General features: G+C 44.1%; 1 protein-coding gene across 1 annotated transcript in view; it reads left to right on the plus strand.

Annotated features, from left to right (window-relative positions):
- Positions 1–3,668: 3,668 nt before the first annotated feature.
- Positions 3,669–25,172, plus strand: part of PFKL (phosphofructokinase, liver type) — a 41,346-nt gene continuing 19,842 nt past the window's right edge. The window contains exons 1-9 of the mRNA XM_060274597.1: positions 3,669–3,878; positions 12,161–12,234; positions 13,815–13,892; positions 18,041–18,230; positions 20,361–20,526; positions 21,691–21,735; positions 21,911–22,019; positions 23,151–23,246; positions 23,891–23,983. Coding sequence (XP_060130580.1) covers positions 3,773–3,878; positions 12,161–12,234; positions 13,815–13,892; positions 18,041–18,230; positions 20,361–20,526; positions 21,691–21,735; positions 21,911–22,019; positions 23,151–23,246; positions 23,891–23,983 — 957 coding nt within the window. The 5' untranslated portion in view covers positions 3,669–3,772. The remainder of the gene's footprint in view (positions 3,879–12,160; positions 12,235–13,814; positions 13,893–18,040; positions 18,231–20,360; positions 20,527–21,690; positions 21,736–21,910; positions 22,020–23,150; positions 23,247–23,890; positions 23,984–25,172) is intronic.

Consider the following 25,172-nt stretch of genomic DNA (forward strand, 5'->3'; position numbering starts at 1 on the left):
TCAAGTCTTAGTCCAACACTCTAAGGAAGAGGGGGAACCCACAAAACATTCTCCCTTTTTCTCACCTAACAGAGTTCCAGCGGTCAGATATCAGACCCCTCAGCCCGTGCAATTCTTTCAGCAGTGGAGAAATATGATGGGTGATATTCTGCTCCACTGGGACTCTGGTGACAAAATGGGTCAAAGAGCACCCCATACTATGAATCTGCTCCTTAAGAGGAGTATGGCCACATTCAAAGCAGGCAATTAACCAATTATCTGGACATGCCCACTGTGCCTCCTTATTGTCAGGATTCAATCAGTTTATTAAAACATCAAAATGCTAAGTGTCCCAGCTGGAGTGGGTTCAGTAAAAAACCTTATCAAGAGGACTTATTTTATACAGCATGTTTCTGGTGTTCTTTATTTTAATGGTTTTCCTGGTTACTGTGCCTTGCCATAGCAAGGATGCTTCCCTTTCCTCCCCCACTTCTCTGCAGAGAAAACGAAGTGTGGTTTCAGAAAGCCTGTTGTGGGAGGTGCACTGGTGGAGTTTTGAATGAGGTATTGCACAGCCAGTCCCAAAACATAACAGCACAATTATAGTCAGAACAATTTTCCAGAAGAAAAACAGATGTTTTATTTTGCAAAACTCAGACATGCCTTGAATTTTAAGTTTTGTGTGAAACTGGTAGAGTACTTACCATGAAGATTGGAACTGGATAAACACAAAAGGTTATGCATCTTGGAACTGAGATTGTTGGGCAAGTATAGGTTAGCAGCTGAATGTAGTTACATATCTAACAAAGGAGTCCCAAAGGGCAACAGAGATGTTAACAAACTTAAGTGTCGTCAGGAAGTCTTCTATGCATTCTTGAAAGGTTTAAGATGCATGCTTCTTTTCCTGCTCAATCTACAGCAGGGGTTCCCAAACTACGGCCCAGGGGCCGCATACGGCCCGGGAGGCTCTTTTATGCGGCCCCCGGCAACCCCTGCCATCCACTGTCGCCACCCGCTCTTACCGGCCCGGCGCGGCTGCCCACTTCCGACTTGGAAAAGCAACGGAAATAGCTTGCGCACGTGCAAGCGCGTCATTTCCAGTGTACTTCCGGGTCGGAGGAGGCTCCTGCAAATGCACAGAAGCTATTTCTGGCACTTTCCAGGTCCGGAGTGTGCCAGAAATAGCGCTTGCGCATGGGCGCGCCTGGCCGTTCACACCCACGCACGCTTCCCCGCCCTCCGTACGATCGGCGCAGCAGGCATCCAGCCCAAAGCCGGGTAAGTTTGGGGACCCCTGATCTACGGTATATATGAGACTATATGGTGCAGATGTGTGAAGATATAGGTGCAGCAATAATATCCAGTTCTCATTTTTTAATTTAAAAGAATAACGCCAAAGTTTATCTTATTTTCATCTAACCTGGTTTAGCAGTCTTGGATTTTTAATGCATTTCTGGTTGCTGCTTGGATGTGGATACAGGTGAGCTCACTAAAGCGGAACATCTGAGGTCAGTCAATTAATATGGATAATAAGAAGGCCCAGTTAACATGGCTAGAGCTGAGAAACAAAAGGACCAACAGAAATCAGATGAGGACAGCTAATACCGTAGTAGAAACAAATCAATTAAATTTTTGAGAATTATCTTTTGCACTTTGGGTGCATCCAGCAGTCACAAACTATTCTTAGCCTTAACTTACAATTTCTACAATCTTCTACAAGTTCTTCCATTCTTTCCACAACCCCCTTGTATGAAATCTTATTGTATACAATAATTTTACGTGAAAACATGTTTCCACTTTGCAAAATAATGGTCTTCTACATGGTGATTCATGCAGAGTGCGGTCAGCCTGAGCATTTCAGTTTGGTGCTGGGAAAAGGCTTCTTTTAAATTATGTATTCTGGTATTTTGAGTATGAAAATTGACCAAAATTACACATAAAAAGGAACAGAAATGTAAAATGGGAAGCCATCATGTGCTGGACTGATTTATGGATTATAGTTAATGAAATTGAATGGCATTAAAGGATTTGGGCCATCCTAGCTCCACTGTAATGGTGTTTGTCGATCTGAACTTACGGTTTATTTCTACAGATCAGTAAAGCTGGCATAATTTGATATAAAAATAGATCTCCATTATGAACTATTTTGACCCTGGTGCTAGTTCTTATCTTGAAGCCATAGGTAAATATTCTGCTCTCTTAGTACTTAATGTAAAGATCAGCATAGTAAACACCCCCTAGTATCATAGGAAGCTGCCTCATATTGGCTTCTATAGCTTAGTGTTGTACACACTGACTGGCAGCAGCATCCCAGGCTTTCCAACAGGAGTATTTCCTAACCCTACGTGGAGATGCCAGAGATTGAATCTGGGACCTTCTGCATGCAAGGTATGCATCCTTCCCCTTCCCCAAGTAGTGCCCTTCAATATGTTCAAGGTCAAATTGCAATAAATAAATAAATAATAAATAATAAATTCAATAACACTTGTTGCAGTTACCGTATTTTTCCATCTATACGATGCCCCCATGTATAAGACGCCCCCTATTTTTGGGGACTCGGATTTAAGAAAATCCACCCTTGGCACTCTCTGTGTATGACGCCCCCTAATTTTGGGCATTATATCTCATAACTATAGAATCAGTCTCACTCTCCCTTTGTGCTTTTAGCATTCATCATTTTTAAAAATATGGTTTATATTAAATTTTCTGCTTTCCAATTTCAAATAAACATTTTACATACTTAAGATATCAATGACTTCCCCCCCTTCTCTTTCCATGGTTCATTTTGCATATCTTATTTTGCAAAAACTATACCAGTTGGTTTTCCATTATTGCATCCATCAAAGCTTATTTACACTGTTGAATTTATCTTAATGCTGCCAGCATTTTCAGCTGTACACAATTATTTTCCATATATTTCATAAACGCTTTTAGCATTCATCATGAGCTGGCCAGATATATAGGTATGCCCCAGGAATAACCACAGATCTTTCTGGCCAGCTCACTGGTGTGACTATGGTGATAAAATTAACTGGCTGTGTCCACAGGACAAATAAAATGAAGATTAAAAAATAAAAAGGTAATTACAGGAAATACTCTTAAAATATGCTGGGGGGTTTTCTTTCTTTTTTGCAATTTGGTCTTATATGTTGCATCAAAGAGTTTCATGAAGCTGCATGGTATAGAGATAAACGTGAACACCGACACGAAACTGGCAAAAGGCAACGTGTAAATTGATAGTAACACAGTAGCCACATAAAAGTTGCCTTTGGAAGGGATCCTCTTCAGATTTACAGAGGGTGGCTAATAATAAATCTGCGATGTTACCACCTCAGAAGCAACATGCCATTGACCACTACTTGCTGGGAACTACTGCGGCTTTCATGCTCTGCTCTGAGCGGCCACTGTGGGAAACGGGATGCTGAGCTGGGGGCTCCTTTTTATGCTCAGACGATCTGCCATTCATTCCCCGTGCGGTCGTCCCCCATCCGCCACATGTAAAGCAAGTTCTGCAGGCCTTTCAGGTGGTCTGGTCTGCCGGAAGAGCAGAGAGCCCCTTCCTCCTCCTCAGACGAAGCTCAGAAAACCGTTCCCCCGGGAAAGCGTTCGCGGCGCCGTGACGTCCGCTGCCCGGCCGAGGCAGGTAGCCCCACCCCTTGTGGGCGGAGCCAGAGGCTGAGGGCGGTCGCGGGGGGCGTGGCTGAAGGGAGCTGGACTCGCGGGCTCCGGGTGCCTCCGCGGTCGCCTGCTGTTATTCTCGTCTGGGTTCCGCACTTTGGACGCAGCCGTGGCAATGGCGGGATCCGGCCTGGGCTCGGCGGGGCTGGACCTGGAGAAGCTGCGCATGGCGGGCGCCGGCCTGGCTCTCGCGGTGCTCACCAGCGGCGGCGACGCACAAGGTCAGTCGGAGGAGGAGGAAGGATCCTACTCAGCATCCCATCCGCCTCCTCTTCCTGCCGCCTTCGAGGGAAACGGGCGCGTTCCTGCGCTCGAGACTCTGGAGGATATTGCGTGAGGGGGGCGGGGGCGGGGACGGGGGCGGCGAAAGGGGGGTGGACTCCCGACTCGCGCGCGCTGCCAGGTGGAACGTGCAGCCGGACACGGCGGGAGAACATCTCTTCCTTGCGAGGCCCGAGTAATGGAAGGCCGGCGCGGCGAGGAAGGGAGGGGGCTGAGCGGGGAGAGGGGAAGGGTCGCCTGCTCAATCGAAACCAGAGAAACGGATTCCCTTGGCGACCGCCGTCTCCGCAGGCGAGCTCCTCCCACCGCTTAATCTCAGCCACTCACTGTGCGTTTCCCCAGTTACTTCAGAGGACGCCTCCGGGGCTGTGCGCGCGTGTGCGCTTCCCTGCTGCTCCCCTCGGGTCACGCTCAGGATCATATCCTTGTGCTGCAAGGCGTGTGGGAAGGCCGCTAGAGTAAGAGCCCCGGAGCCTGATCCTTTAGGAATGTGTGAAGCAGCAGCGAGAGCGACTTGGAGCATGTGAAGAGTTCTCTCGCCTGATGAGTGGGCAGAAGCAGGCCTTGTACATCTGGGGTTGGGGAGAAGGAGCAGATTCTCACTGAAAGCCCACTGGACTTCCGTCAGCCTTTACCATGGATGGGCCTTTGCTAGTTTGGCGTTGTTGGAGTCCAGCAACCTTAGGAAGGAGCCAGGTTTCCCGTCCCTGACCTTGCGGCTAAAAGTAGTCACCTTGAAGAAGCTAAGCAGTTCTAGGAGGCACCTAGGTGGGAAACCACCTGAGAATTTTACATATGCCACCTTGAGCTCTATGAGGGAGAAAAAGCAGAAGAATGTGAGAGTCCCTGGTTCAAATTTCATCTCAGCCATGAACTCCTTAGCTTTATTTAGGCAAGCTGCTCTCTCTGCCTTATCCCTCTCTTCTGTCTGCAGTATGGGGATAAATGCTGGTCTACCATAAATAATTATTTTAAGGCAGCAGCCAAACCGTTATCTCCTCCTGCCCCCATGGGCCAAGTTTGACAAGTGGGTACAGCCACCCACTGGTCAATCACCTCACATAACAAAGCCAGGAGGCCCATTTTTGTCCACACAGTTTGAAGTCAAACTTTTCAGGCAAAGACACAGTCCACACATTGTAGGCAATCAGCACATTGTACACTATGTCAATGATCAGCTGATGGTTCAGGTTTGTGAAGCCCAGGGCCAGCTCTTCCAAGACCCAACCATGACCCGATTGTGTGAACCACCCTGAGACCTCTGGGCAAAATCATGTCTACCTACCCCCATGTCTGATTTCTTGTAAGATGTAGGCATGGCTTAGCTGAAACAGCCTTGCCAGCCAAATAGGACAGGCTTAACTGGGCCCTTGGCCAGGTGTTCACTGCTTTTGTAAGAACTGCCATGAAAATTTATGCAATGTGCATTCTAGCAGTGCATGCCAAGATTAGGCACAGGAGGGCAAGGGTCACTGGTCTGCTTCAAGGGTATACAGCACAAGTGCTGATCTACTGAAGCATTGGGTCCAAAACAAATTTATTGATCATTCCATGGGGAGGGGGAGCGGCTACACTAATTTTCATATTTTCTACATGCTAATTTAGGAGATGCATTGCAAGCTAATTACAGATATTTAGGCACTCTTTGAAACGGCACTAACCATGAGATACCCTAAATGATTTTAGTGTGACATCAGGGCCCTTCTAGATCCCATCCACTGCAGTTAAACTATACAGTACACATGGCTCCAGGGGCCTGGATAAGGTTTGCCCATTTTATTTTGTGATTCCTGCCTGTATCTCTGTAAAAAGGTAGAATGTAACAACTGTTACATTTATACTTCACTGACAAAAGATATTTTTCCTTCATAAGGAAAGGAAAACCTGTATTTGCAGTTAATGAGTTTTCTGGTATAAGTGGGCTAATTTATCTATTGACAGTTGCATATGTAGAAGTTCTCTGTGTTAATGGTACCTTAATGATTTTTTCCTCTTTTGAACTTGCCCTTGTTGTGTGTTGTAGTGCAGCTGTGAGCATCATAGGAACCTATTAAAAATAGACATACAGCTATTTTTGCCAGATCAATTTGCTTTGCCCTTGACAGGACAGAGCCATCTTTGAGTCTGTATACTATGATGGAGTAGGGATAAATATATCATGATGGTCTTCTATACAATAAACATATTGTTGAGGGCAGTAGTGGGGTTTTCTCCAGCCTAGTTAAGCAGATGGGTGGAAAGTGTATTTCACTATTTTGTTTGTAATTGCTGAATGTTAAAACATTCATTTAGAATACTTATTGGTATGACAAACTCCCAAGAAAAATCAGAGTTAAGGGTTGGACACAAATAAGTTCTATTCATTGTAGATCCCTTTAGATTAATGAACCTAAATTGGTAATGCTTATTAACTGCAATAAGAGACGTGGGTGGTGCTGTGGGTTAAACCACTGAGCCTCGGGCTTGCCGATCAGAAGGTTCTGATGTGACGGGGTGAGCTTCCGTTGCTCGGCCCCAGCTTCTGCCAACCTAGCAGTTCGAAAGCACGTCAAAGTGCAAGTAGATAAATAGGTACTGCTCTGGTGGGAAGGTAAACGGCGTTTCCATGTGCTGCTCTGGTTCGCCAGAAGCGGCTTTGTCATGCTGGCCATATGACCTGGAAGCTATACGCTGGCTCACTCGGCCAATAATGCGAGATGTGCGCCGCCACCCCAGAGTCGGTCACGGCTGGACCTAATGGTCAGGGGTCCCTTTACCTTTACTTTACCTTTATTAACTGCAATGGGTCTATTCTGAATTGAACTTGGATACAACCCTAAGGCTGGATGTTAAGTTATAACACTGAGGGTTGGATGTTATAATATTGTCTAATAATAGACAATTTTCTAGCATCCAACTCTTTTTAATTTCAAATCCCTCTTCCCTGCCATTTTAGCAGTAAAAGAATTGAGCTTTTTTAGAATACAGGAGATCCAAATAAATTTATCATGTGCCACAGTGAAGGCTGATTGAATTTAATTTTCACTTTGTGGGGGGATTACATAAAAGCTAGGAATAAAATGAGAATGTTTCAAACAAACTGAATTTGCTGGATATGTGTGTGTGGAGGGGGAAATTCTGGAACAGGTTTCTACCCTTACACAGCTTTCTCTTTGCCCTTGTTTTTTGTTTTGTAGTTTCTGTGGTCATTTGTAATGAAATAATCTATTCGGTTTAGAGTGAAGAATGTTATGACACATACCTTGCCTGCAAAGCACCATGCATTATAACAACACTGTAAAAACAATCAATTTAGTATTCCTTGTTATGTGTCCTTGAAACCATTTCCTTCTTTCACTAGTAAATTGTATGCACAACATACTTTGAACTATCCAGTTCCTGCATCAACCATCAGTTGGCAAAGATTTTTGCCCTTTAGTCCCACTAATTACTCCCTTGTCTTAGTTACTGATCTTTACTGTGGATATGCTCCAGGGCTTGGAAAGTTACCTAATTGCTGAAGTGGAAGTATGTGAGTGTATCTTCAGTGGAAGCAGCCTAACGTAAACCAGTAAAGGATGTAATCCATTTAGTATTGAAGAGGTAATACTGTACATCTCTGTTGTGATTCTGAAGCATGCTTGTGGACCTGTGTGCTCACTTGGTGCTTGGAGCAAATTTTTGGAGGGCAATGCCTAGCAAATCCCTTCTCAAAGCCTTCTGATGTGTAAAGTCTTGCTGGTCTGTACTTTCCCTGAGAGAAATGCCTATATTTCCCCTCGCCCCAAGGTAGGAAGGTACATAACATTATCACTTGGCTAGTGCTTTATATGACATAAACAGGGTTGTTGGAGGGTTTTTTTTTTTTGCCTCTTGTTGGGGATGACATCAATAAAGGTTTCTGACATCACCGTGATATCTTGTAGCAAACCAGTGTCTCTTTGAGATGCTTTGCCCACCAAGGGAGAAAGCTGTAGACATGGCAGAATATTGGCAAGGGCTACGCTTGTGTAAACAAAGCACAGTATGATGACAACTAGACAGATGGCACCAGATGGCCAGTTGTGATTGCTGCCTCTAATCAGTTAAGTCACTTCATGTACTCTGGCACACCTAATCCCAATGTTTTAAAACCAATTTAAAAGTCATGAAGTTTTAAAATAAAATAATGTTGCAATGATTTTTCTTCTGTGCATGCAGCCTGATGCAGGCCTCCACTGAGCACGGAAAATCACAGCACCTTGCATCATTGGGAAAAACATATCCGTGGAATTTAGTAAAATTGCTTTGTGTGCATGCGGGTACTGTGTGTATTTTTACTATTACAGTATTCCGTCCCACGCTTCCTCCCCAAGGAGCTCAGGGCAGCAAATGTCTGTGTATGTTTGTGGTGTTTGTGCTGGAAATTGGTTACATCCAGTTGGCCATGCCCACTATAGGCCTGGGGCCCCTGGAGGATTGACCAAGGGGCAATGCCGCTTTCCAGTAAAAAAGTTTTCCTGCTCCTGTTTTAGAACTTCACATTGTCTGGATTCTCTCTACAGTGGTTTTAATGCTTTATTTTTGCACAAAAAATGGAAATTAACTCTTAAGTAGCTGCCTTGATTTCTCCTAGTACAGTAGATGAAAAGCAGAATAGAAAACTTTAAAATAAATACGTTGTTTAATCTTTGCAAGTTTTAGCACAGTATACTGGAGCAAATGGGATAATGTTCTGATAGCAGAGTAAATAGCAATATACTCAGAATCAACTTTTCATCTCTCGTTGTTTGGGCATCACTTTTAATGGTATTGAAAAGTATTTTATGCAATACATGCCCCAATATGGCAAATTAGTTAAATAACTGGGACTTATTTTACACATTTAACTCCAACGCAGAGGTGACTCGCATGACAAGAAGAGCTGCTTTTGAGTTGTTGTACATGAAGGACCAAAGGACAGCAGGCATATACAGATCGGAGGCAGGTAGCTGAGGACGTGGGTGGTGCTGTGGTCTAAACTACAGAGCCTAGGGCTTGCCAATCAGAAGGTCGGTGGTTCGAATCCCTGCGATGGGGTGAGCTCCCATTGCTCGGTCTCAGCTCCTGCCAACCTAGCAGTTTGAAAGCACGTCAAAGTGCAAGTAGATAAATAGGTACCACTCCTGCGGGAAGGTAAACGGCGTTTCCATGCGCTGCTCTGGTTCGCCAGAAGTGGCTTAGTCATGCTGGCCACATAACCTGGAAGCTGTACGCTGGCTCCCTCGGCCAGTAAAGCAAGATGAGCGCCGCAACCCCAGAGTCGGTCACGACTGGACCTAATGGTCAGGGGTCCCTATCTTTACAGAAGGGAATATCTTGGATAATAGGAGTTGTCCAAAACATCCTGCACCAAGTTGGGCTAGGTTGGACTAGATCAGTGATGGGCAACCTTTTGAGCTTGGTGTGTCAAAATTCGCCAAAAAACCGAGCATAACTCAGGTGGTGTGTCACTTCGAGAAAAAACCCATAATTTCGCGATATTTATAGTTTAAATAACAAAAATGTATAATTGTAATATATAACTGTATTTAATAAACCAAAAACTAATTATTTAACCAAACCAAACCAAAAACCCCTTATGAGCTTTTGGGGGGGAGCTGCTGACCAAAGTTTTGGAGGTTTTTTTTGGGGGGGTGCAAAAGTTGCTTTGCTTTTTTGGGGGGATGCCCCAAAGCGCTGCGCTTTTGGGGGGGGGGAAAGAGAACAGAAATAAATGACGAATAATACCTTCGCTGGAACTAACACACAGCACCGACATAGTCTGCCAAAGTTCCAAAAAACCCAGCACAGAATGGGTTAAAAAATGAACGCTGTTACACCCAATCATAGTCTGCCAAAGCGCCAGAAAAAAAACAGCACAGAAAGTTTTAAAAAACCAATCTCTGGCTACCAGCAACAACAACAAAAAAGGATCCGGGTTTTAACAGCAGAGACAAGCTCTAGCGGAGACAAGCTGTAGGAGGAGCAGGAGAACAAATGGGGGACAACAACAGCGCGAATTGCCCAATGGGGCGCGTGCCAGCAGTGAGGGCTCTGCGTGTCACGTCTGACACGCGTGTCATAGGTTCACCATCACTGGACTAGATGCACAAGGCAACATCCTATGAGAAGTAAGTTAAATTTGGTCTGAGCTATTGTGACACACTAGGCATATTTGTAATTTGATGCTGTCTGCTTTTCTCCAGGGGAAATAGGTCTCCGTAAATAGTGTTTTCACAGGAAAGCTGATCTACTTGCATATTTTGCAGGGATGAAGCCCAGATAGTGCAACTGCCCACTGTGATTTGTTTATCAGGTAGCTGACACAGCTCCCTGCTGAAAGAAGTTTTTTTTTGCCTTTCCTTGTGGCCTGTTACAATGGGAGAGTGGGATGGATCTTTAGAGCAGGGAATTGGACTCCATGGATTCAGTGTGACTATGAGGGGTCAGTATCTACTGGACTGTTTGAAATTAGAATTCAGACCACATAATTCCCCATGTTAAGGAAATCTATTGGCATAAAATACAAAGCCACTGGATATGTGTTGCAGACAGATAACTTTTTTACATGAGCATCTGATGGAGATACTATGGAAATCTAGGGATGCAAAATAAGGGACTCAAAGATGGAAGGGTATATACTGTACAATACAAAGGGGAAGGAGGTGAAAGTAAGGAAAAGAGAAGAAAAGAGAAGAGTAAGTTACAAAAAAAACCAACAAATGAGCCAAGTGAGTGGGGAAAGAGCCATAAGAGAGAGAGAGAAAAAAAACAGAAACAGAGAGACTAGCTGCTGACACTCAGTCAAGGACAAGAAAAGAGAGAACAACTAAATGTACCAAGAAAAAAGAAACATCCTGCATAACTGGCTTATTAGTTATCTAAAGGAGAAAGAGGCCTTTTTTGGAAAATGTCCATTCAAATTTCCTGGCTTCCAATAAGCCGCCTTTTGTCAGATTAACGAGAGAAAATGGTACTTAGGGGGGAATTGTGCTTTAAGGTTCCCATTTCTCTGGACAGAAGTAAACATGATCAGTGGAGCCAAATTGCATTGTCTCAGTTCTGGAACTTGTGCCGTGTGAAACAGTGCAAAATGTGGTTTCAATAAGCTGGGAATTCACAGTTCAAATCCCAGCTCAGTGGGTAGACTTAAGCAAGCTGGTACTTCTTATGCTTATAACCCCAACTCCCCATCACTGTGAGTTTGCAATATGAGGGTAATAATAAATAGCATTCTATACTGCAAGGGTTATTGTTAGGGTTGCACAGATAATGTTTGTGAAAATGATTTGAGTTACCAGGAAAGGCATTATATAAATACCAAGATCCAGCGTTGTTGTGATGAGTTAAGAGAGTATATGAATGTTGGCAAATGAAACTGGTTCTAATATATTTCATGCCTCTCTAGTTTGACTCCCTCATGTTCATGCCAAAAGCTAATGAAATCTGAGTCTTCAGTGGGTATCTTATTTCTCATTGCATCTCTGTCACAGATTGCAGACACTGTTGCTTTATTTCCAATCAAAAAATCTCTGGAACTAGAATAGCTAAAAAAGTTTTGCCTGTTTTGCCAAAGTCAGGTGGATCTCTTGGTTAATTTATAATGATTTATTAAAAGTTAATACATTTTTATTTAAGAACATACAGTACTTCCCTCCTCTCCAATAATTCTGCCCAATGTGAGAAGGAGGCAACATAATATTTGGCATTTTCTTTTGGCAGCTAAAGTGAAATAAAGTCAAATATACACACTGAATACGTCAAGACAAACATTTTGAAGTTACTTTTTAAAAAATTTTTTCCCAGGTATGTTGTGCCATTTTTGTGAGATTTCATACATACTTCTTTTCTTATCCAATTATACTTGTTTCTTGCTTTCGTTTTTGAGTGTAGTTTTTCTGTGCAATGAGTTTTAGCATGTTACTGGCAACTTGCATGGCACTAATGCCACCCTGAGCACTGTAACAAGCAAACTTAAACATTCAGAAGGAAATCCCACTGTGTTCAAAGGAACTTGCTCCTTATTAAGTGTATTTAGGACAACTTCCTGAGTCTTGTTGAGCTAATGGGGATTGTAAGTCTCATGTGCCGTTCCTTGAAAATAAGTGAAAATTCAACATTTTTGCAGTGTGTTGCTTTATGCAAAACTAGCTATGCTTATTACCCAAATAAAAGTGCAGAATCCTGCATCAGGTTAGCTCAGGTTTGCACCATTTATTTACTTTGTCTTCTATCTCTCCAGGTATGAATGCTGCTGTCCGAGCCGTGACTCGCATGGGGATATATATTGGAGCAAAAGTCTTCCTGATCTATGAGGTTCAAAAAATTTACCCATCAAAATGTTGTTTTGTTTTTTTCTTTGCATGTGGGTGGTTATTGGTATATCCTTGTTCTTTTTAAAATCGCTAGATAGTTGCCAGGAGACTCTGGAATCATGTAAATGACAGTGGAGCCTAGTTTGGATTATACTGTTTCCTACCTTCTTCCTCTTAGCACTGGGAGAGTGAGATCACACCTTTCTGCCCTGCCCACCTTGTGATTACCCATCCTTTTGACACCACTTGCAATGCTAGAGTGTAATGTTTACATTGGGCATACATGCATAAATTCCACTGTGGGAAGGGCCAGTTCCCAGATTTGGCGGGGTGAGGGTGGAAATTGACTGTGTGATTTGGGCTAATGTGCATTGAATTTTATGGATCTATAACGCTATTCAAACTTTGTGAACATATTCGAAACAAAATAAAAAAATTCCTTCCAGTAGGAACATATTGGGAGTGTCAAAAGCAGGTCAGGTGCCCCTGGTAGGCAGAATACTCTACGCAGTCAAAGGAAGAAGATAGAGTACAGTATCTTCCAAAGTAGGCCTGGGTCTCATTGATGTGGTAACAGTATCAGTCTCTTTCTCTGAAGGTTGGTGCTCAGAAATTGTCTTAGCAGGGGTTGTGTGATTAAGAAACATAACTGACTGTTTCACTCCTTTCCCTCTAAAAAGCCATAGCCTAGAAAGGTGAATTTTGCAAATTTCCCACAGGGGCTCAGGGGAGGCATGATGATCAAGTTAGAACTAGATGTCACCAAGGATACCACTTCACAAAAAATTGACAATCTGTGCATTCTCTGACATACAAAATAAATTGTAGTGTAATAATTTAACAATTAAATTATTAACAAGTTTGTTCCTTACAAGAACAAACGCTGAATACATTATATTTCTGCAGCTGTGCAGCATTGATGGATCTTTCAAAAACGTTAGTATATTCTTCATAGAAAAGTTAAAGCAATGGCAATGGTGAGATAAACAGGCAAAAACGCCTTTGTTCTTGTGATAACTTTCAAACTGTAAATCCACAAGAAACTTTGTACTGCCTATAAATTGTGGCAGACAGTTCCATAGCTTTCCACATGAGCTTCTCACAGTCCAGCAAGTTATACAAGAACTCTTGCTGTGGTACTGTAAAATTGCCAGACCTCAAGATCAAATCCTGTAGAAATGTTGTGATAACATGCCATTTGTCTTTGTAATGTGTGTCCTTGAAGCTTTTGCAACTTTGTTTTTGTATATTCAAGGGCAGGCATCCCCAAACTTCGGCCCTCAAGATGTTTTGGACTACAATTCCCACCATCCCTGTCCACTGGTCCTGTTAGCTAGGGATCATGGGAGTTGTAGGCCAAAACATCTGGAGGGCCGCAGGTTGGGGATGCCTGTTCAAGGGCTTCACATTTAATTGTCAGTCTTTGTGTGATCTAAGGAGTATGAAGACAATATGGGTGGCTTAGAGCTGGTTTAATGGATTCTTGCAGCACTCTTTATACTGGATTAATTTTAAAGTTTCATGGAGCCAGCTTTCCCTAGTGCAATGACGCATTCACACTGCTCTCTTTCCTCTTTGCAGGGTTACGAGGGACTGGTAGAAGGAGGAGAGAATATCAAGCAAGCAAACTGGCTCAGTGTATCCAACATCATTCAACTGGTAAGGCCCAAATGGTCATGCTGCCTGACTCCCTGCTGTGGAAGCAGACAGGCCTCATGACATTTCACATCTCAGAGTACAGAGCTCTAACTTATAGTAGCTCTCTGGGTGGTTTAGATTAGCTGTACATTTCTGAGTTGAAGTGCTAATTTATGGGTGTTAGTGAAGACAAACCACCTCCCCTCATGGTCCCATTTTTCTCAAATTCACGCAGATGCAATTTTCTTCTCACAGGAAGGGAGAAGGACTGTGCTGGGGTAGCAACATGGCCTACATAGTTCTGCAAAAGCTCTGTTAGGTTCTTCTCGGCCTTTGTCGCCCAGATCACCAGTTACGACCTGTTCCACCTCTCCTGCTTTCCTGTGCCCTTTATAAATAACAGGGCTGCTCCCAAACTCTTGATTGGATAGGCAGTGAGGTATTCCTTCTCTTAGAAGGCTCCATATTACAAGGGAGGAAACAGGCATCAATTGGAGGAAGAGTCTACAATGTGTGAATTCACAGCAGTGGGTATAGCTGTGGCACAGCTGTTTAGGTAACAGACCAGAAATATATGTTGACTAGCACTGGAAATGAGATCCCTTGGTCTGTTTAAGAAAGATTCTGTAGCTGACTAGCGTGGCCTCATGAGAGATGGGAGTTGTACTTGGCTGCCACTGCAGGGAGAATGGAGGAGTGTTTTGGTACATTATTGTACTCTTAAACTGACTTCTAAAGGAAGCCTGAATAGTAAGATTGCAGGAGCTGCTCTGAATTGAATCCATTCATTCTAACATGGTACTGTTTGTCCCAGCTAGCAGAAGCTTTAGGAAGATTGGGAAAGGGCCAATCTTCATGAGGCCCCACATCCAATTCCTGGCATCTCCTGCCTGAAACCACAGAGAGACACTGTCAGTCAGTGTAGGGAATCCTGAGCCAGGTGGACCAATTTGGTCTGACTCTGTATTAGGCGGCTTCCTGTGTTCTTATGTAAGGTCTTCCATGTCTCAGGCAGAGGTCCCTTGTAGCCTCTCTACCTGATATGGCTCCAGTTGTGAGATGAGGCACGGTCCCTCCCCGAATTGGGATATTTAGCATAAGCTTTGCAGTAGTTTACCAGGAAACATTTTCCTGGAGGAATCACAAGAAAGGGTTGAGTTTTGGAGAAAGCAATCCAGTCAGTTAAATCTCCTAATAAATTGATTTCACATTATTTCATACCTGATGCATTCTCCAATCCAAAGATTACATCACATCTCCTTGTCAGTCATTGTTACTTCATATGGACATCCTCCAGAGAGACTTTAATTTCATCTGTCTGCCTGGGATGCTTAACTTGCCCTTTCACCTTTATGATTTCTTCACTGCTTGGTTTCAGGGAAGGTCAAATCGTGGCTTTGGGTTTGTGCTACAAAAAGAGCCATTTATTGTGGGTGGATTAGACATATACATTCTTTGGCCCACCACAGTCACAAGTGATAGGAATTAATTTGTGGTGGCACAGTTTTAAAATATCTGTGTCACATGATTTATTATTAAATTTCCTTTTTCCTTCCTCAGGCTCGAAAAGTGTGTGTTGACAGAGAAATCATCATCAGAGCCTTGTCAATTTTTAGTTCTTTACCTAAAATGCCTGATGAGAGTAAATGTTTATATTTAAAATATGTGTGTGATACATGTCTAGATTTCAAGGAACCCTGGAATGGCCACAGCTTCCCGCGTTGTATACATATATGTAGGTTATCATACCGGTATTTCTAAAAGTGAAAATCTGGACACAAAACTTTAAAAAGCTATTTTAAAGGAAATACTCCAAAAACTCCACTTGGAACAATTTCCACTGTTTACGAGGGCCTAATCCCGGCTATATCCAGACGTATGGCAGCTCTACCTATGTGAGAATTGTGTTTTCCCAATAAATATCTCTCTCTCTGAAGTGGCCTTGCTTTGTTCAGGTGCATAGAATATAACTAAATGTAATTTGCAATTTCTGGCTCTTGACTCTACTCCTGTTTTTATTTCTTTCCACCTGGCTCATCATAACAGCCCAAGTTATTGCCTGATAATTCCAGATGTCTCAGAAACTCTGCTGTAGGCTGGGTCTAATCCAACACAGCTCCATTCATCTGGGTATAACATCCACTGCCTGCGGGTAGGGTGGGAGTGCTGCACTTCTCACGCCACTGAGCTGGAATTGCTTCCTAGGTGATCCTGATTGTCAGGAGCTCTCTGAACTGGGACCTGCTCAGCCCCCTCCTAATAGTGTTTGTGTTGTTGTTTTCCCCCTTCTTAGAGCCTTTCCCAATTTGACTGGTGTGCCTCCTTTCCCTCAGGTAACATTCTGGTCTTGCATGCCTCTGCAGGATTTCCCCTTCTTGTCCCTCACCCTCCATGTCTTTCTGATGCTGTCAGTGCAGCCTGCTGTTTCTGATGGGCTTAAGCAAGGCCAGCATGCTTTCTGCAGCACTTTGTTTTACCTGCCCATGTAGACTTATCTTCCGAAAGATGAGGACAAGGGTGGCAGCTGTGTCAGTTTCGGTGGTGCTGGCGCACCTCTAGCAGGGTACGGCAAGCCTCCGGGCAGGAATCTTAACTGTGCTAACAGCATGTTCTCCCTCTACAGACCTTCACAGCACATTGCTCTTTGTATTTATTCCAGTAACACTTGCATCCCTCATTGCTGTGTTTCTCTACCCCCTCTTGTTTTCTTGCTCTAAAGTGACGCTTGTTGGTCATAGTTTGGAGTTTTAGCTCAACGAATGTAGGTTTGTGGTGCTATTCCTGTAGCTCTCGTGCTGTGCAAGAGTGGGGAGGGCGTTCAGGAAGATCATTTCTCCCGTCACAGCAGCGTTCATCAACATTGTGAGGATCCCAGCAGGAGATCCGACTGAGCAGCAGTTCTTTGTGAAGAGCATCAAAGGCAGTGTTAGAAACTGAGATATGAAAGCTAGGAGCTAAATGGCACCTTAAACCTAGGTTATGGGCGCAACAACGGAATGTCTAGCTGCTCTTTTTTAAAACAAGAATACAAAGCTGAAAATGAATGAACTGCAGCTAAAAATATTATGTTCATTTTTTCACATGGTCTAGTCCTTCCCCTGCCCACCCCCCTAATATTCTTAAGAGGGTCTCTTCTCCAGTCTTCAGAGAGTAGCTGGAAGTGGGGAGGCAGAAAAAGGCGCTCCTTTTCTTCCACTCTGCAGTTTTAATCTGAAATCTTAGGCGCATTACTGCACCCATAGCACAGAAACCGCTCACGCTAATAAAATTCCATGTCACAAAATGCACCTCGAACAATGTATGTGTTGAACACTGATCAAGGGGCAGGAGTGATTTTGAGTGAAATAAGAGATGCCCCTGTATTGTGGTGGGGAGCAGAGCAGATTTGTCACACTTGGTTGGGCTGCAGCACACAGATTGGGCCAGGCCTGTGCTCCTCTAGCTGTGTTGTCCAAGACCCTTTCAAAAGGAGAGTTGCCTGATAGTGAAGTCAGCTGTTCAGTGGTGCATATTACACTGACAATAGTTGGGGCTGCTGTTTATCAATAAATGATTTATAAGAACTGCAAAAGTACATGATTTTTAAAGACTGAAACACCAAGTCCATTGAAGATCACAGTTCTGGCATCATGACTGGATAGAGAAAGAGGCATTTCCATATCCCTTCTTCGCATTTCAGTATACATAATGGTGTATCCAGGTAATCCCATGCCTTGGGGTTATTGCGTTTATCTTCATACCCACTAGTACTGGAGTTCCCCTGGTACATCAGGTTAGAAATAAGAATCAGGCACTCTTCTTGGGCCAATGTGGCATATGCCTTCTGTATTTAGAGGATATTGCAATCAATTCTGCTTGAATCTGGAACCTCAAAGAAACCATCTTTTTAACAGTATCTCTGTTTAGAACAGGGTTGGGAAACTTGTAGGCCTCTGGGGTTTGGTGGACCACAGTTCTCATTGGCCATTCCAGCTGGGAGTGGTTGGACTTGTAATCCAACATCTGGAGGGGATCCCCAACCCAGCTGTAGGAAGTCCCCATGCTTTATTCCTGTTGGAACTCTCAGCCCTTCAAGATGTTGATGACCTGTGTGCTTATCCGTGGATCTGTCTGCTAACTTCTGATTTGTCTTCTGAGCTTCCTCTCTCACTTGGTTTCTTTGTTTGTAGGGTGGCACCGTCATTGGCAGTGCCCGCTGCAAAGCTTTCACAACCCGGGAGGGCCGCCTCCAGGCTGCCTACAACCTGGTGCAGCATGGCATCACCAACTTGTGTGTCATTGGTGGGGACGGAAGCCTGACTGGGGCAAATATATTCCGCTCGGAGTGGGGTGGTCTTTTGGAGGAACTGGTCAAAGAAGGTATGTGTGAACCTTAGTCCCCTTCACAGCACTACTCCAGTGTGTCAACCCGATACCTATATCGGAGAAATCCCAATAGCAGTCTTGGAAGTTAGAAATCCCCATAACAATAAGCCCACATGGCCAATAGAATTCGAGCCAAAAGTGAGCCTTCGAGAAACAAGAGAGATGGATCAGCATGCTAGATTTGCAGAGGTACCCCCTGCCAAAAAAAGAGGTTTGGTTTAACCCCACCCACTCCCAGTCCACTTAGGAAAGAGCATGCATTGCTCAATATCATGGGTCAGCAAACTAAGGCCCGTGGGCCAGATCAGGCCCAATTGCCTTCTGGATCCGGCCCGTGGACAGTCCGAGAATCGCCACGTGGATTGCCAGTGCGCGCGTTGTTTCCCTCTCCCTCACACGGCAGCGGCGGCGGTGCCTCCTCCCTCCCTCCTCCTGGCTTCTCCCTGCCCTGCCTAGAGGAGGAAGGGGGCTGGGCTTTGTTGGTGCCAGCAGCAGCAACGCTCGAGTGGCTGCCATTTTAATCAGCCCCTCTCCAGAGCCCTTTTGTGCACCACTCATCATCCCTCCGCTGCCGCCAGCCCATGCCACTTGCAAGACACAGGTAAGCAGCCACCGGGGCTCATGGTGCTCTTGCATCATCCCCCCCAAAATATATAGTCCGACCCCCCCACAAGGTATGAGGGACAATGGACTGGACCCCTGCTCAAAAAATTGCTGACCCCTGCTCAATATTTTCAAAATGTTGAGTGTCAGTTCAAAAATAAAACCAAAAACTGTGTGTGTGTGTTTTAAGTAAAATGTCCTGCTTGATTCCCTTACAACTTACTGTATCCTGTGCATGGACCGCACAGGCTGCCTGGGATGCTGTCAGAGCCTTCCCAAAGCTGGGTAAGCCTGCAATTTCAGCTTTTATGGGAGTAGGGATAAATAAATAGAGAATGGATTTCCTCCACTGTCCATTTATTTATTTCCACTTCCACAGCTTCCATGCAAATAATGTAAATAAAAGAACCATACAATTCAGGTTACCTGTACAAGAACTCTACACTGGGTATGAGGAAGAAAAATGGGTCCTTAAAAACTTGTTCTGAAGCAGTTTCATATACATGCTTTCCCCCCATTTAATTTCCCCAAACTCCCTCCCTGGCAGCATTGTCCTTACAACTTCAACCTTCTGTGAATATTTATCGCTATTAAGGGCCTTGAAATTTACTGTGACTATGTTTTACATTCAATTACACACCCACTTACCCTTTCATTCCACAATACATGCATGCAGTGAGCAGAAGGGACCTTCAGTAGCACAGAAATAACCACACAGGAGCCTGACCATTGAGGACTGTTCAAGTTTATTGCTAGTTTGCAGACCTTCAATTTCCAAAAACAAATATTGATTTCATACAATGGAGAGGAAAAGAAACTCAAATATACAAGAGAGTCTATGAGCACTACATTGTTCATGATTTTTTACAAAAGAACAAAATAGAGCAAAGTTAAAGATGAGCACTCCTTAATTCTGCAAAAAGTTGCTTAGCAATCTTTATAGTTTAGAAAACAAAATTTGCCAGTGATTCAGTTACGTGATATTGTGTATTCATAGCCAAGATGTTCGAAAAGAAACAATCAAATAACAAATAAGTCTGGCTCTTTCATCTTTCTAAAAATTACACGATAGTAACACATTTAGTATATGAGACTAGTTATACAGTACTTGTGTTTAGAAAGCTTTCTTTCTCAGTGGAGTTAATGCTAACTTAATATGTAGGGCTTAATTTGCTGTCCTGCTCCTTCTTAAAATTCTTGTTTTTTCCTAGTTAAAAACATGATTCTGCAATCAAGCTAGTATCAGTGCCAAATTATGGTTTTCAGATTATCAAGATGCGATTGCAAATCAAGTTGAAAAGACATTAAGGGTATAATCTCATTTACAGTCTCAAGTTAATAGGAAAGAAATATAACTTCACTCAAATTAACCATTTCCAGTTGGGCTAACTCCATCCTGTTTTCTACTGTAGGATATGTTCTCTTCATATGTAATTGTCATTTCCATAGTCCTTTCCCTAGACAGACCGTCTCTCATTCATATCCATTTGCTAATACTTGCTCTCTCTCTTTCTTTCTCAGGGAAGATCACTGAGGAGGTGTCTCAGAAATACTGTCATTTAAACATTGTGGGCCTGGTGGGCTCCATTGACAACGATTTCTGTGGTACAGATATGACCATTGGCACTGACTCTGCCCTGCACCGTATCATGGAGGTCATTGATGCAATCACCACTACTGCCCAGAGGTCAGCAAATGATTTCTCAGGTCTTTTGCTTCCTATCTTCCTTTACAAAAGACAGCAGCATGCCTTGGACAAGACTGAGAGCTATGCAACCAGCAGTTAGTTCCTGCCCTGTGGACACGTTTTTCCAAGGGGTGTGTAGGTGTGATGAACCTGCTTCTCTGGGACTAACTCCTGTTAGAGCCTTCCCAGATAATTGCACCACCCAGAACAATTAAGTTAGAGCCATTGAAATCAATGGACCTAACTTAGTCATTTTCATTGAGTATATTCTGAGTAAAACTTAGTTGAATGCCACCCTTGGCATTTTCCCTTGCACTATAAAAAGGAACTCATTTGCCAAGTACACAGATGTCTTCATCAAAGATGACACTTGTGTTGCTGAGGTGTTATATTTCTCCCCACTCATTCAGCAACATGTTGCTAAGAAAATGTGAATCCCTACCCGCCTGCACGACATGTGCAGTCTTTGTCACATGAGCACTGTTTCACTTTGGAGCTCCTGTGCTGGAGGCACCATGTAAGCAATATCTGCTTGCCCAAATGGTTCAGAAGCAAGACCTGGTTGCCTTCCTTGATCTTCAGAGGCAAGCAGCCATTGCCGCAGCAGCCTTCTGCTCCTTCCACAAGTAGCAGTGCACTGCGACTATCCTGGGCTAAAATGCACAACCCTACACTATTTCAAAGAGGTGGAGGAGAAGCAGCACCACAGCACCTCCCCGCTCACTCCTCTCTGGTGTGGCTCGTTTCCTAACCTAGGCTCTACAGATTTTGGTTGCTCCTCCCTCTGCGAGAGAATGTGGAGCTTTAATTCTGACATCCTTCTGAGCGCTTCCAATGTGCATGCGACTTCAGGTGCTCATCCCTGTCACCTTGAGGTTTGCTGAGCACGTCTGGAGACTTTTTGATTCTTTCCAAAGTCAGCACAAGGCCTGGGAGAGTCCCCTTCAAAGGCCTAGGAGACTGGCAGGAAAATAAAATGAAAAATGAGCTAACCAGCAGCAAGCTCTCAAGCACATCTGTGGGCTCACGCTCCCAGCATTGATGCTGTCTCTTCCCCTGTCCAGCTAATGTGTGTGTAAATACTGCACTAGTGAGAAGATGCAACTGAAGCATGCACTGAATGACCATCTGGACAAGTCCTCACTCTCTTATTTTGCTTTGCAGTCACCAGAGAACATTTGTGCTGGAGGTGATGGGCAGGCACTGTGGGTAAGGAGAGAGCTCTGTTGTTATTTGTTTTGTTGAGGGAGACCTGGGTTTCCAATTAGGGGATTAAATCTAAACATGGGTATATGCCTGCCACACACACACCTCCCAAATCTTTCACCATGATTGATACTCCCAGGTTCATCATTCACAATCTGACTCTCTTCTTCCTCTGCAGGTACCTTGCATTAGTTTCAGCTTTGGCTTCTGGTGCAGACTGGCTTTTCATCCCTGAGTCACCTCCTGAGGATGACTGGGAGGATTTCATGTGTGAGAGGCTTGGTGAGGTGGGTGTTGGTGGTATCTGTTGCACAACAAAAATGAAATTGTGTGCTCTTTCTCTGATGAGTACAAATGGTGGGGCATTTCATTTATATTCTCTCCTTTAGTGGTCGCATCTCAGTTAATGGGCCCATATATATTTTTCTAGAGAGCTTGCAGAATCAGATCTGTTAATGCACCAGCTCACAGCAGCATTCCAGAGCTCTCTGTGCTGCTGTTGTGTTGTTCTTTGTGGAAGACCTTCCTTTGTGTGTTATGCTGTACTGCAGATAAGTGCAGGTGACACTGGGTAGGAAAAGCTGGCCGACAGAGGCATGGAGCTGGGGGGGAAAGGGGCAGGATCTTGTGAGAGAAAGTGTTGAGGATTGGCAGTTCAGAGAAGGTGAATCGAGATAAGTTTTTCTTCCTCTAATACTAGAATTTGAGGACATTCAATGAAGCTGAATGTTGGAAGATCTGGGACAGAAATGCTTCTTCGCAAAGCACGTGGAATTCACTCCTGCAAGAGGCAGTGATGGCCACTAACATGGATGCTTTAAAAAAGGATTTGACAAATTCCTGGAGGATGAAGCTATCAGAAGCTAGCCCCCCTGGCTGCATTCTCCCTCCACTCCTGGAGGCAATATGCTCCTGAATACCAGTTGCTGGAAACTGCAAGAGGGGAGAGCACTGCTGTGGTCAGGCCCTGCTTCCAGGTTTCCCATGGGCATCTGATTAGCCACTGTGGGAGCAGGATGCTAGACTAGAAGAGCCACTGACCTGATCCAGCAGACCATTCTTAATATCTTAGTATTAGGTACCGAACCACCTAGCTGCCTTTAGTCATCCTTTCTCAGCATGCAGGAACTACAACAGGAGCAGGGAACATTTGTCCCTCCAGATATTGTTGGACACCCCCAACTCCTGTTAGCTCCAGCCAGCATCACCAGTGGTCAAAAGTGATGGGAGCTGTAGAGCAGCAACACCTGGAGAACCATTACTTCCCCATCCCTGAACTGCAAAGTTGCTGATGGGGAAAGGCTTGACTGTCAAGCCTAAGGTGTTAATGTTAGGATTATGAGAGAGTCTCCATTAACGTAGCCTCTTGCCTTTCCCTGATGGATCAGTCATTGGCTTCCGTATTTTTATTTGGATAGGCACGAAGCAGAGGATCCCGGCTGAATATTATCATCATCGCTGAAGGTGCCATAGACAGAAATGGAAAACCAATTACTTCTAACTACGTGAAGGATGTAAGTAACTGATTAATGTTGTAGAGCCACAGCAGTGAAAATATTTTTCAGCACAAGGTTATTAGAAAACAGGCTTTTCCATATTTTGGAACTATATTGAGTATAAAAATCTCCTGTGACCTTGACAGCTGTACATTTTTCACTTGTGCTTCCCAGCTTTCTTTGGGTTTGGAATCAGTCCAGAGAATTTTAAAGTGGGCATTTGCAGCTTCAATGCAGATGTAAACGTTGCATTGGCAACCTCACAGATCACTGCAATGCACTCTATGTGTTGCTATACTTGGAGTGGATCTGGAGGATGTTGCTGATGCAGAAAACTGCGGCTAGGTTGCTTGTGGGGCAAACAATTTGCTTGCAGGATTTGTACTGGCTGCCAATTGGCCACCGGGCCACGTTCAAGGTGTTAGTACTAACATACAAGTCCCTATATAGCTCAGGACCAAGTTACTTGAGAGACTGCCTTACCTCTTACACACCCAATGAATCCCTGCTGTCCACAAGAGAGTCTCTCCTCCAAGGACCAGAGATCTCAGAAGCCTGCCCTATGGTAACTTGGAGCAGGGCTTTTACTGTGGCCACCCCTCTTCTGTGGGACAACAGGATTAAATTAATTTTCTTTCTCCCTCTCCCCACTTTCTGATCAGCTGGTTGTCAAGCGCCTGGGTTTTGACACTCGTGTGACTGTGCTTGGCCACGTGCAGCGTGGCGGGACCCCCTCAGCATTTGACCGTGTCCTGGTAAGTGTTACTCCTTTTCTTTTGCTAGATGTCTGGGACGTTCAGGGTATGTCTAAGGAATGGCTTTCCACTCTTTTGGTAAAGTGCCATTGTGTTAACAGTAGAAAAGCAAGTCAGAGCTGAAGAGCCTGAAAAAGCAGGAAGCTCACAGACTGAGTGCATATATTCTGCTGCCATTTATAGATCAGTTGCCCACACTGGTCAAGCATTATGCCCCACTGTATATAGGTGGAGATAAGTAAGCCATAACTAAAAGGAAACACTGCTGGTATGTTGTACTGCAAGTCCTCTTTCAAAACTGGCATGCAGAATTCACGATAGGCAAATGCAGTAGACTGGATGGCAAGAAGGCATTTCCTGCACCCTGCATGGTGTTTGCTTTGTTTATTCTTGGCCTGGCCACTCGGAAACAAACAGAAGAATTGTCCTGGTTTTGCAGGCTCTGGTGTAAAATCCAGAGGCTTCATGGACTTTCTGTTACACTAGTGCTTCTAGATCGCTGAGTATGACTTAGTCCTGTCTGAACAATAGACCCTGCTGTGCATAATAGAGACAGCCTTGCGTTCCTCATTCCATTGCATAGAATGTCTGATCCATTTCTATTTAACATCAATAGAAACCTTTGTTAACCTTTGAAATTTTCCAGGATCTCAATATTCTTAATTAATGCAGGGGTGGGGCAGTCTTCACTTTCAAGATAGTGTCACATCTTGTTGCAAGCAGTAGTTAACTTGTAAAGAATCCAAGGGCTAGGAATTCCCCCTGGCTGGTCTTGAGTGGTCAGAAGCAAGATTCTCAGCAGAGCTCCATTCAGAGCTCAGAATACTTAGATACTTCTTTTTTCTATTCCCTTTTTTGCCCTCCTCTTTGTTTAGGACTGGACTTGGAAGGAGAGGCTTTTCATTAGGTCATGGTTTTCTTTTTGTCTTAACTTTTCCCACTGCTTCAAAGGATTTCCTGCACTCTTAATGGTATTGAAACAAGGCAGTCTTTTCCCACCCCCACAAAAAACACACACTCTAAAACAGGGTAGGAAAATTGCACCAGGAATTCCTGTGCCGCAAGAAAGGAGTGGGTAAATATTTTTATGCATTTGTAAGCTAGAGCGTTCTAAGACCTGGAGATGACCTTCTGTCCTGTCTTCTTCGTGTTTTCTTTTTCGGAAATGGTCCATTAGATGTGTTTTTAC

This window comes from Zootoca vivipara, chromosome 5 (assembly GCF_963506605.1).
Source record: "Zootoca vivipara chromosome 5, rZooViv1.1, whole genome shotgun sequence".
In the NCBI taxonomy this organism is placed as follows: domain Eukaryota; kingdom Metazoa; phylum Chordata; class Lepidosauria; order Squamata; family Lacertidae; genus Zootoca; species Zootoca vivipara.